We start from the raw sequence: 12,531 nt of genomic DNA on the forward strand, positions 1-12,531 counted from the left end.
CTCACACGTGCCCAGGGTTGGGGACCGCTGCCCTAGGACACCCAGGCTCCAGGCGGGACAGGGCAGGGCCCTGAAGGCAGCACCCCTGGGCTGAGTGCCAGGGCAGGGGAGCCGCTGGGCCTGACTCACTGAGGGCACGCTGTCCAGGGGCTCGGCTGCGGGGCCGGAGGGCGGGATGTCCCAGCCCACTCGTGCCTGGGCTCAGGAGCCTCAGCGTGGAACCCGGGGTCGGGAGGAATTTATCCTTTGTCCCCTTTGAAAAGACAAGCCAGCACAGCTGCACTTGGGTAGGAGGCTCTCTCAAGACCTGGCCGACAAGGGCTGTGCTCAGGGTTTGACGGTAATGAAGCCCCTGAGGCTCATCGACGAGCTCTGTTCTGAACTGACGGGAGGAGGTGCTCCTGTCGTGAAGGAAGGTGAGGACCTTGGCTCTTGTCACTGGGGGAGAACGAGCCCGGACTCCAGTCTAGAACTTACCATTAAACTCCATTAACACTGCTGAACGCCGAAGTTCCATGCAAGCAGTGCAGTGACTTTTAAGAATTAATGCTGCAGAGTACCATATTTTTGGCTCTTTTTAAAAGTAACTGTTCAGAGACATCGACCAGAGACCTAGTAAACATCTGATGTTTGTGCAAGTCAGCAGAATGGTTAAAAACGGTAAGTTGGCTCTGGTGTCGTCTCTCCTCCTTCGATGTTGGGGCAGGATGCACGTGAACCCAGGAGGAGGGAGTGATGCGATGTTTGTGTCGCTGGGAATTTCTGTACAGGCCTTCGCATGCACTGTTTTACGTTTATGATTAGTGTTTTTATAGCTTGCTAATACAGCAATTAAGTTTTCTGTAGTTCTGTCATTTAAAATTCATTGCATACTTGAGTATACTTCATTTGCATAATTTCCAGTCTTGCTGAATTGTCTGGAGACCTCGACTTGCGTGTGTGTTTCCCTGTAGGGATGGGGGCATCAGGAGGACGTGGGGGCTCTTCCCACTTTGACACACCTGCTTTTAGGGCTTCCTTTTCAGTACGTCAGTTAATTAGGGGTGGCGAGAATCTGGGTACTGGTTCACCTTCGCTAAGAATCTGCTGGCGGCACCGCAGGGGGTCCGCATGAGGCCGTCCACACCTGCCCCGGCTTACACCTCGTGGCGGCCCACCGCCCTGGCCCGGCGCACAGGGCCTGCTGCCCCGGCTGCTGCCGACTTGTCCACGCCCCTCCTCTGCCAAGTCTTGCTCAGGCCAGCCTGGACACATGTCCCTGCGTGCTCTACGTGGCTCTGCCACTTTCTCAGTGCATCTGTGTCTCTCTCCGTCCTCCTCCATTGCCCATCAGACCCAGCCCAGAACAGTATGCAAGCTAGTCCTTCTTGGTCACCAGTTAGCGCAGACCTGTCTCCCTGGCTTCCAAGGGCGGGGCCCTCCCTGGGGTGTGACAGTGTCATTGCACATCTGCTGACATCCATTCACTCACCAAGTATCTGCAGAGCATCTGTTGTGTCCAGACACTGCTCTGAGCCCTTGGCAGGCGTCTGTGGACAGAAGAGGTGAAGACTCCTGCCTTGATGGGGCTTGTATTTTAGTGGAAGAAGATGAGCAGTAAACTGTGTAAGTCGACTTCCCAGTGTCTTAGAAGGTGCTAGTGCCACAGAAGGAATATGAACACGTAAGCAGGAGGTCTGAGGACGAGGGTGGTACCGGGGCGGCGGCCTGTGAGCAGGGAGCTGGGGAGGGGAGGGGCTGGGCCATGCAGGCGTCCGGGGAGGTGAGTTCAGGTTCATCCAGTCTTTGGTGAGGAATGTGTTGATTCCAGCACTGTGTGTCCTGTGGGATGTGGTGCAGGCCAGATGGCCCTGGGGAAGGGAATGGAGCCCTGACGCTGGAGGGTGAGCACCAGTAACAAGAAGGGCCCCTCGGCCCTGCTGCACAGAGGAGAGTGGGCGACGGGCAGTGGACGCCCCTGAGGGAGGCTCAGACCCGAGGAGCAGGAGGTGGCCGTGCAGGGGTGGAGATGGAGGCTGGCCCGCCTGGGCATCTGGTCCAGCGAGGGAAGATGCTTAGCCTCGTCAGTCATTCGGGAAGTGACCTTAAAACTGCTGGACAGAATGGCTGAAATCTAGATTGACAATACAGAGCGTTAGGGAGCAGGTGGGAGGGGCATCAGCGACCCGGGCGGGAGGAGGGCAGTGGCCCCGCTTCTCCTGGCCGGGAGGATGGGGCTGGACCGCAGAGGGCCCTGGGGACTGCTGTGGGGCGATGGGGCACTCTGATTGTTCCCTTTGCCCGATGTCCCGGAACTGCTTACTCAGAAGAGGCCCCTTTTGTTTTGTGTATGATCTGGCGGTGCTGTTGACTTAAAAGTACAAAATACAAGACAGGAGTCTGGCCTCTTCACGGCCACCCCTTGTGGATGTGAGTCTCTTTAGGTGTGGGGCCTGTGGCTGCCAAAAGCACAGCAGTGCCTGGAGGGAGGGGGCGTACGGACGTCTGGGTGTGTACACACGTGTGCATACGTGTGCATGTGGTCTGCACGGACGCTCATGCCTGTGTGCGCACACGCTCAGTGATCGTGGGGCCTGCAGACTTCGGGCTCACAGTGGTGAGGCGGTTAGAGGAGGCTGGTTCTGCCTGTCAGCTGTGCTTGAGAAACGCGTTCAACACCAGCTGCCCTGGCCCCCACCGCATCTGGCCCGGCCGCAGGCAAGGTTGGTCTCCTGGGCGGAGCCGCCGTGCCCGAGCCCAGCCTCATGTCCTGCTGCCAGCGGGGAGGGGGGTGCCCGCTGCTGTGCTCAGCTGCTGCCTCCCTGTGTCCCTTTCTTTTCTCGCAGCTCGTTTGTCCTCCCCTGGGTCAGATTTCAGAGTGCCACGCTCGTTTAAGGTGTGAGCTTTTTAACTTCAGACTTCCGGTAGAGACTCCATGGATCACCATTAAACTTAGTACTTTGTTTTTGTTTTTGTTGATTGAAGTATAGTTGGTTACAACGTGTCTGTTTCCGATGTACAGCACAATGTCCCAGTCATGCGTATACACACATGTATGTTTTTGTTTTTGTTTTTTTCTCACCCAGGGTTACCTTCCTGCCAACGTTGACCGAAGACCAGCCACTCTCCAAAGAAAACAAAAAGAGTATTTTGCCTTTATTGATCACTATTACGATTCTCGGAATGACGAAGTTCACCAGGACACCTACAGACAGGTGGGGATGCTTTTTCCTTCTTCATGTTACTTGCAGTGCTTTGACTTGGTGAGGTCTTGCTGAGGGAAATGCTCTACCCTCACTGGCTCCCAGATCTTTATTTTCTGATAAAGAAGTAAATTTGAAAGCGAATAGCGGTGAGTTTCTTCTAATAGTGGGACCTTGTTTACCTCCAGTTCCTTCTGCCGAAGGGGAAAGGGCGTGTTTAACGAGAGGCACGCAGCTGACAGCCGAGACCCAGGCAGAGTGCTGGGATCTGCATCCCTGGTGGGGACATGTCTTGTGGCTCATGAGCTGCTGTCTGCCCGGAAGGTCGGGAGCAGACGGTGTCTGGATCGGGTCAGACGAGTGACTCCACTGGGCCCCGTGGGCACTGTCCCCCGCTGCAGTTAGGGACGGGATGTCGGCACAGGAGAGCTGTGCTGGCCGGCTGGGCCCCAGGGAGACGCGGTTCAGTCCATAGGAGAAGTGTAGCCAGTTTATAATTTTGCTTTTTAGTTGAATACAAAATGGATGTAATTATGGCCTTGAATGGTCCGTCGACAGTCTGTGTGCATAATGGGAAAAATACTTAAAGCTGATTCACAGCTCACAGTGCGCCCAGGACTTGCCGTTAGAACGGCTCAAGCCTTCGTGATTCCCACTGTCTTCGTAACATGTGAGGAGTGAGAATGGCTTGTGCTGCAGTTTAGCAAAGCGCTTGGTGTTCATTGGTAGCACTGCCTCATTTTTCTAAAATGAACTTCTGGTTTTCCTGAGGCTGGTCAGTGTTTCCTTTTGGAAACCCCCCTCTAGGTGAAGGAGATTTGCCAGATTTTTCTACCTCAGATGTGAGTGAGCCACCTCTCTCTGCCAGTTTAGGACATGCTGTGAAAAAGGGCCAAAGACGGGCCTTCCCTCTGATTGATCATCTGGGGTTCCTTAAGTCACACGGGCTCTTGGAAAGCCCCTTCCCAACATGGGTGCCGCGGGAGCTCTGGGGGAGGAGTGTCTGGCTTAGGCGTGAGAGCAGGCAGACGGGGCCGCGGGCCCCTCCGCCTCTGCCCATGCTCCCTCTGCTGGACTTGGCCTCCGTCTCATACCTGGCGGCTCCCGGGCCACACGGAGCTGCCACCTGTCACCCTGGGAAACTGACTTGAGACATCGCATTTGTGTTTGGTTGGGGAAGTGTTAGCTCACCTGGTTTAACTTCCCACCTCACTGGTTTTCAGGGGTGGGTAAACTTTGGATTGTTTTGAATGTGTTTTTGATGTGTTTTTATTCAAGAAAAAGACGTCCAAAGGCTGACACAAGCATCTATCTGCAAGATTTACCAAGCTGTATTCTAGTATGAACTTCTTAAGGGAAAGTTAATTAAAAACGGGCTGCATACATGTTTATTCGGTTACTGTGATAGGTAACAAAAAGCTCCCATATTATTGTGAATTCCCCAAATGTTCCTACATTAATATAACTGAGAAAAATGGAAGCCGTGGCGGTGTTTCCATGGGTCCGCTTGCTTTGTGCGGAGCACACGTGCCCCCTGGACTTGGACCCTGTGTGGTCCAGCCACGGCTGATCCAGGCTCACCGTTAGGTCAGGGTGGACTGGCCTGGGTGTGGGGCTGGGCACCCTGGTCTCTCCCCGCTGCCCACTCGCGGTGTTTGACCCATAGTCGGACCTTGGCCGACCATCGCCCCGAGGGGTGTGGCCTGATCCTCCCACAGCCCCCATACCTCTCTTGTCCTCTCTTTCTTTGGGTTTTGTGTTTCCTCTTTGGATGAAAATGCCATGTCCAAAGCACACAGTCAGTCAGAGCTACAGATTCATCTGGGGTGTCCTCCCCACTCTGCGGGTTCTGCAGACATCGTGGCCGCCCTGACTTGCCCGGTCCTGTGCGTGAGGGCGGGCAGGTGGTCTGGAGGGTGCCACGAGCACCCTCTGTCAGATGGGCTGTGCTGGCCCCTGGCGTGCCCAGGGCAGACGTGCGCCCATGTGACTGTCATTGCGTGGGAACACTGAGCTGAGCGTGGCCCTGGAGGACGCCCTGGTGAAGGGGGTGAGATCTGGGGGGTTCTGAGCTCCTGCAGGTGGCCTGCTGCAGTCTTTTGACCCCACCAGACTGGAACGTTCCCTCCCCTCCCACCTACTCCCTCCCCTTGTCCTCCAGGTCTCCTTCACACGTCAGCGACGTGTGCCCGTCTCAGCGCGCTTGCCTCCTTGCTCAGAGGGGGTGAGGATGGTTGTTTCTCGTACTCCTTCAGTGTCCTCTCTTCACCGCTCTGACTTTCCTCTCCACTTGCTTTCATTGCTGCCTCACGGTCCCTGTTCCTTGAACACTTCAGTCTGCGGGCTCCTCATCCAGAGCAGGTCCATGTCCTCCCTTAGTACCACTGAGGGGCTGCTGACCCCCAGGTCACACAGCCGGCACCTGATGGACGAGCGTGCTGGGTCCCAGGGCCAGCCACGTGCTGGGGCCACAGTGCTAGCAGGGCCGCGAGGAGGCCCTCAGGCCTCGGGGGTGTCGGAGCTCTTGTGTCATGAGCAAGGACGGGGGTGACAGTCTGAACTGTGGGCCCCCCACGGCACTGAAACGTGCCTGTCTCCCCAGCCTGTGCGGGCCATGCTCCGGGTGGACGGGGACAGTGCCAGCGCTGGCGGGGCGGGCTGTTCGTGTGGGACACCAGTGCTGGCCCCGCGTGTTCTGCCTTGGTTGCCTCTTGAACCCGCGGGTGTAGGGGTCAGGCGGGGATCAGCTGATTCTTCCAGAGGTTTGGAAATGCTTCCTTTGAAAAGCATCCAGGATTCCCCAAGGGCTTTGTGAAGTGGAGAAAAACGTGGTCTGGGCGCCAGGACGAAGCCGTCAACAGCTGAAACCTTGTACTATTGATGGACTTGAATTGCTCCCCGTGTCCGAGGCTGGAAATCAATGTTTACTAATTGCTATGGATTATGTTCCTAAGTAGCCGAGGGCCCGCTCCGTTCCCCATCATGCAGCGGCTGCTGTTGGCTGGGACGCTCAGCCCAGCCTGTCCTGCTGGGACTGGGCCCCTCAGGTGGAGCCTGCCTTCTCCCCCACCGGTGCACGGGCAGCCCAGAGGCCAGTGTGTCCAGAGAGCAGGTTCGGATCCGGAGGAAACCCCTTGTGGTTACTAAGTTCTGCTCTTGTCATCTTAGTGCTTGTGATGATGTTCACCGTCTTTTAAAATCCATGTGTGTTTCTCCCCATCTGCAGATCCACATAGACATCCCTCGAATGAGCCCCGAAGCGTTGATCCTTCAGCCCAAAGTGACGGAGGTAAGAGCGGGGTCTGCACACTGCTGTGGAGGGCGCGTCCCTTCGTGGGGGAGGTCGGCGCCCACGGTCCTGGTGGCTCTCCCCGCGGCAGGTGGGGTGGCCCCTGGGGACGTCAGCACCCCTGGGAGTCACTGGTGTTCTTCAGCGGTTGTGACAGTGCAGTGTGGTGTGCTGTGTGTGGGGGGGACACTCACGGGTCCGCCCCAGGTTGGGACCGAGAACCCGCTCAGTCTGACCGGCAGTGTGGAAGCCGCCTGGGTCCTCCAGGCCCGTGCCTGGAGGCTGGCTGCTCTCCTGACTCACGTTTGTGGCTCTTCATGCCTCTAACGTGTGTCCCGGGCTGCGGGGAAAGCAGCGTTCTGGACCCGGGCGGCTCCCTGGTGTGGTCTGGTCCCTTTTTTCCATCTACGTTGTTTTCTAAGACTCGGCCACCCAGTGTGTCCAGCTGTTATTTAAATGTCCCCACTTCTGTGCCTTCTTCCGGCTGGTGGGCACCCGGGTGGGTTCCTCATTTTGCTGTGAGGAATGGGGTTGCCTGCAACCTTCGTGTACATTTCTGCAGGGCCCACGGGAAGAGCTGCTCAGGAGTGTTGACGAAGAAGTGAGGTTTTTGTTGCTTGGGTGTCGGCCTGTTAAACTTGCCAGGTGATGTCCACACGCTTTCCAGGTGTGCCGTCCCCACTCAGCCTTGGTCTGCGGGATCCGGGGGGTCCTGGTGCCCCACCCCTGGGGCTTTGTGCTGCGAGGCTTCTCCAGTTTTGTCCTTCTTGTGGCACTGTCATTGTCCTTTCTCCGATCACAGAGGAGCAGGCGTCTCTCCGGTTATTTGTGTCTGTCTGCACCGCTTCTGGGAAATGCTCGCTCCCATCTCTGCCCGCTGTCCTCGTGGGCGGTTGGTCTGAGCACGTTAGGGAGTCTGGCGCTCCACAGTTCGTATGTGGCTTGTTTCAGATGCTGTCTTCCTGGCGGCTGTTGTAGTGTGGTTGAGCTCGTCCATCTGTCCTGCAGGGTTAGCGTTCCTTGGGAGACCCTCCCCTCCCCATGCATCTTAGAGCTGTTCTTCCTCACTCGTGTCCATCGCAGGGCCCTGGCGTCTCACTGTTCACCCTGCTTTAACTCCTCTGTGCCCATGGCCGTGAGGCAGGGCTGCAGAGTGCCTGTCTCACACGGCAGCCCTTCCAGTGCCGTGCTCGGGCCCCATCGCCCCCCACATCTGCCGTGGCCCCTCTCTCCACGTCCTCTTCCTGCTTGCAGAGCTCTGTGCTGCGTGTTGTCTCGGTGTTTGGGAGGGGAGCCCGCACGCCCTCTTCCTCATCTGAAGCCATCAGATCGTCTTAGAACCTTGCTCTCCCACGGAGGTCTCAGGGCCAAGGTTTTCGCTCTGTCTCTGCATTGAAGCACGGCTGATGTACAGGGTTGCACACGTTGCAGGTGGGCAGTGTAGCGGCTCACAGCTTGTGAAGGCTGTGCTCAGTGTGTGGTTATGAAGCCCTGGCTGTACTCCCTGTGCTGTACAGCGTGTTCCTGTGCCTTGTTTTACACCCAGTACTTTGTACCCCTCCGTCCCCTCTCCCGTCCTGCTCCTCCCCTCCTCCCCACTGGTAACCACTAGTTTGTTCCCTAGATTGTGAGTCTGCTGCTTTTTTGTGATCTTCACTAGTTTCTTGTATTTTTTAGATTCCACTTTTGTTTGTTTTTAATGTCTGTTTGATTTATGGTTGGAATTGCACAGAATCTGTAGATCAATTTGTGAGAATTGACATCTTTATGAAATTTAGTCTTCATTTCCATGAACATGCTGATGCCCCATTTTTTTTGGCCATTCTTTAATGCCTTTCAATGAAGTTTTAAAATTTGCTCTGTAAAAGGTTTTGTGTATTTTTTATTAGGTTTATTCTTCGTTATCATATTTTTTGTTGCTATTACAAGTGGTATCTCTTTAAAATTGAATTTTTTTTTAGTGTTTTAAATACTTGTTTTGCATCTCGATTGCTCCAGGAAATGCACTTTTAAACTCTTATATCTCTTGTCTGTTTAGTAAGTTTGTAAAAAAAAAAAAAATCCAGGGTTATTAAAGCAAAAGCACTTTTAGGTTATAGAACACAAAAGGAGAAAATTAGATTTGCACCGAAGTCGTCGTTTTGAGGTACTTCTGTCTGATTGTCCTTTTCAACAGCTGCGCTATTGTGTTTGGAAAACAGGAGACGATGTATTATAACCTTGTTTTGACTTATTTTTAGTGGGAATAGAGTCCACCACGTGACCTCCAGGTCACCTTCGCTTGTATGTTTTCCTGCCGCTTTACCCACTCTTTGTGGGGCTGAGCTCGCGGGTCCCCTGGTTTCAGAGAGGGGTCCAGCCACTGCTGGTCTGCCTGTCTGTGACGTGCGGGGACCACCAGCCTGTTGTTCGAAGTGGCTCTGCCCGGCAGCGGGTTTCCCGCAGCATGGTCCTCCCTTCTGCTCTCCTGGGGCAGGTTGTATGAGTTGAGGGGAGGGGTGGGAAGAGAATGAAGTGACAGACAGGGGGCTTTAGGAAGAGCCTGGGGGTGCGGGTCTCGTGTTAGCCAACAGGCAAAGTCAGGCTGTGGTTTCTGGCTCCGTGGGGGTGAGGCTTGGATGTACTGCAGCTGACAGCAGGGCCATGACAGCAGTGGCTTCATGCCAGGCGGGAGCTCACTGCCCTCTTAGGCACGCAGTCGTCCGCTGCTCCTCCGTGTTCACTCGCTTCATGGTCCAGGCTGGCTGCTCTGGCTCCTTGCATCACATCGGCATTCCACCAGCAGGCAGAGGGAGACGTGGAGAGGAGGGTATGCCCCTCCCTTCAGAGATGTTTGGGAGAAGTTGCTCATAGTACTTCTGCTCACACCCCGTGTGCTTGTACCTGGCTGTGCAGAACCAGAACGTGGACCTCTGATTTTAGTTGGTCGTGTGCTGCACTGAAGTTGGGCTTGATGACCCCGGAAGGAGGGTCTTCTTCTGCCCTAAGCATTTCCCCGTCTGTCCGCACTTCCGTTTATCCGCTCAGCGGGTGTTGCCCGCTTCTGCTCTGGACGCTTCTCCCCCGCCCTCCCCCCCCCCTGTCAGCTCTGTTGAGAGATGATTGACATGCACTGAAATTGACCTGCGTTAGGCGTGCAGGCAGGTTAGATCTGACGCCTGTGTCTGGGACGGTAAGAGCCACTTGAGTCACGACGCGGAGCACTCCCCACCCTTGGGACCGCCCCTCCTGCCTTCCTGCCGTCTCCCGTCCCTGCCCCTGCCCTGGCTCCTGCTGGTCTGCTCTCTGCCTCAGTGCTTCGCTTTCAAGAATTTCACAGGCCTGGAATGGCAGGCTTGCAGGGACTGGGGAGGGGCTCCCTCGCCTGGGTAGCGGTGCGGGTGCGCATTCACCGCCCCGTGAGCCGCCGTCTTCCTGGGGAGCTCTGCCCCCTCGCCGGGGGTGGGTGCTGGGCGCTTTCCATTTCCAGGCCACTACGAAATGCCCTCGCTGAGCACCAACACCTTCATGCCTAAGTCCAGGAGAGGCCTCTGTGTCCGCGTCTGGTGAGGGCCTAGGAGGGGAGCTACTGGGTGGTGTGGTAAGTGAGTGTTCATGCACTTAACTTCCAGACTCTCGTCCAAGGAGGCTGGCCCAGTTCACACCCCCAGCCGTGAGTGAGGGTCCTGGTCGCTCCACATCGTTGTCGGTTCGTGGTATTGCCAGTCTTAATTTCAGCTATTTTTTGAAACCGGCGTGTGGTGGTGTCTCCCAGGGCTGTAACTTGCTCTTCCCTGCTGGCTGCTGATGGTCGGCGTCCTTTCCCGTGCTGGCCTGTCGTGCGCAGGTCCCTTCGGTGAAGGGTCTTTTCCTTTTTTGCTCTTTAATTGCTTTCGAAACCTTTGCCTGCCTGTTCCCTGGCCTCTCTTAGGCCTTCTGAGTCAGGCTTCTGGGGTGGAGCCTGGAAATCCCTATTTTAAGGAAGCACAGCTGGATTTAGCTGCCGATGGAGAGAGGGGTCTTGAAGTGAGCAAAAGATGCAGGCCGGGTTGTTTGCACTCAGGAAACAGAAGCAGGGCTGGAGCCGAGGCCTTTGCCGGGATGTCCCCACCCCTAGGCAGCAGGTGGGCAGTACAGGGCCCAGGAGGAGCTGGGCGGGGCCAGGCGGCTCCCCTCCCGGATTTCCCTCCTCTTAGCTGTGCTGTGAAGATGGGACCGCTTGGGTGACTCTTCTGGGGGCTGCTCCCACCTGACCTCCCTGGGGACCTCCTGAGCTGGGGCTGCCTCTCAGCCTTTGCTCTGCTCTTCCGTCTAAGGTCCATCTGAGCAGACCTTATGTCTGTCTGGTTTTCAGCCCTGATTCTGGTGCCCCAAGTGGTGCACGGCACAGAGCAGCTGTTCCCAGGTGCTGGCTGCATGAGCAGCTGTCTGGATTCCTCCTCTTACCTGTGACCCCAAGTGTCTGGTCCCTTCTGGGCCTCCAGAGGGATGTTGTGTTGTGGAGACGCCGTTCCTAACACCCTGGCTGGTGTGGCAGCCCCTCCCCCACTCTCATTCCCACTTGGCATGTTTCACGGAGCTTACGGTCTGATGGGGTTCGTCTTCTGTCCACGAGGCCTCACTCTGCCTGTCTGTCAGCTCCTGAGAGCCCAAGGGCCCTGGGCCCCTTGACTGTCCCGGCTGCCTGGAGCCGCACAGGATGTCAGAGATTTTGTTGAAATTCCTAATTAATCTTTTTATCCAACACGGTTATTTGAAAGCAAAACGCGTAACTTTTATTCCCGCTTGCTCTTTTTATCCTCAGTGCAGCGCTGAGTAAACGCCGCCTGTTGCTTGGGAAAGTCTGGACTCTGAGCGGAGGCCCTGTGGCCCCTGCGGTGGGTGTGCTGCACTCTTTGGAAGAGCCTTGCTCAGTGCGTGGCTGGGCCTCTTCAGCTGATAAGCTCATCATCTCTGAGTCCCTTCTCCTCCGTAATTATTATATTATCTGCCCTCTGGTTATCTGCTTCTTAGAGCAGTTTCACAAATTAGGGAAATAGGATGCTTTTTCTGATTAGCCATGGAGAAGTGATGTCTCATTACATTCAGACAGACACAGAGGATAATGAAGCACGCAGGCTTGTAAACCGCATTATCTGTGTACAGCCTTAGAACTGGTGTGATGAGTTTCCCGGGCCCTAAAGGCGGTCACGTTCTGGGAGACGCGTGTCAGCAGAGCGCAGGTGTCCTTATACTGGTCTCCCTTCCCAGCTGTGAACTCTGTGTAGACAGATCTCCCGACCAGAGCGTTTGCGTGGAGGGGCGTGGCTCCCTGGACACCTGGGCCCCGGGGGCGTCGGGGAAGGACCTGGAGGAGCAGGCGTTGGCTCTGTCCCCCAGGTTTCTGGGCTTTTGGCGTTGCACGTGCCGGCTCTGCTGCCTAGGGGACTCTTCCCCGGCCCGCCTTGCTCGGCAGCCCCCTCGAGCTGGCCAGCACCCCGCTTCCTGCCATGGCTGGCCCGACAGCACCCACCAGTTTCCCACGGGCCGGCCCCGTCTCTGTCCCTGCAGACTGAATTCTCAAGGGCGGCAGCCTCTGCTTGGCGTTTCCACCTCTGGTGCCTGACGGACGTTTTTTGGCCTGAACTGCAAGTCTGAACTGTCCTGCTGGGATCCTGGCCGTGGCCGGGGGCTCTGGGTCCCTCTTCTCAGACTGGGGCTCTCCCCGGGCAGAGCCTGGGGCTCCTTTCTCCCCAGGGTCCCCTGGTCCCTACAGTGGGCCCGGCATGAAGCACAGCAAGCGCCGGACCAGCGTTGGCAAGATGAGTGAACTGAAACGTGTGCTGCTCCCGGGCGGGCAGCCGCTAGGTCCTCGACGTGAGAGGTGGTGTGGGCGGGTCCTGAGGGCCGGGCCGCCCTGGGCGGGCTCAGCGACCCCCGAGTCTGTGTCGTCTTACTCCTCATCTCCTCACTCGGTCTCAGTTCACCCTTTTTTCCACAGAGGTGGGGATGCATTTGTGGGAGCCCGAGAGAGACATACTTGTTCTATAATCAATTCATTACACTCTTCTGGTATATATTTTGGGCATCTAACCTGTAGAT

At 56.3% G+C, this 12,531-nt stretch overlaps 1 protein-coding gene across 8 annotated transcripts in view; it reads left to right on the forward strand.

Annotated features, from left to right (window-relative positions):
* TBC1D22A (TBC1 domain family member 22A) overlaps positions 1-12,531 on the forward strand; it is a 242,138-nt gene that overhangs the window by 76,754 nt on the left and 152,853 nt on the right. For all 8 annotated transcript variants that reach the window (XR_012511007.1, XM_074375771.1, XM_074375772.1 and 5 more), the window contains 2 exons: positions 3,066-3,194; positions 6,409-6,471. Coding sequence is in view for 7 of the 8 variants with exons in the window: in XM_074375771.1 (XP_074231872.1) it covers positions 3,066-3,194; positions 6,409-6,471 (192 nt within the window). In the remaining variant the exon portion in view is untranslated. The remainder of the gene's footprint in view (positions 1-3,065; positions 3,195-6,408; positions 6,472-12,531) is intronic.

This window comes from Camelus bactrianus, chromosome 12 (genome assembly GCF_048773025.1).
Source record: "Camelus bactrianus isolate YW-2024 breed Bactrian camel chromosome 12, ASM4877302v1, whole genome shotgun sequence".
NCBI lineage: Eukaryota > Metazoa > Chordata > Mammalia > Artiodactyla > Camelidae > Camelus > Camelus bactrianus.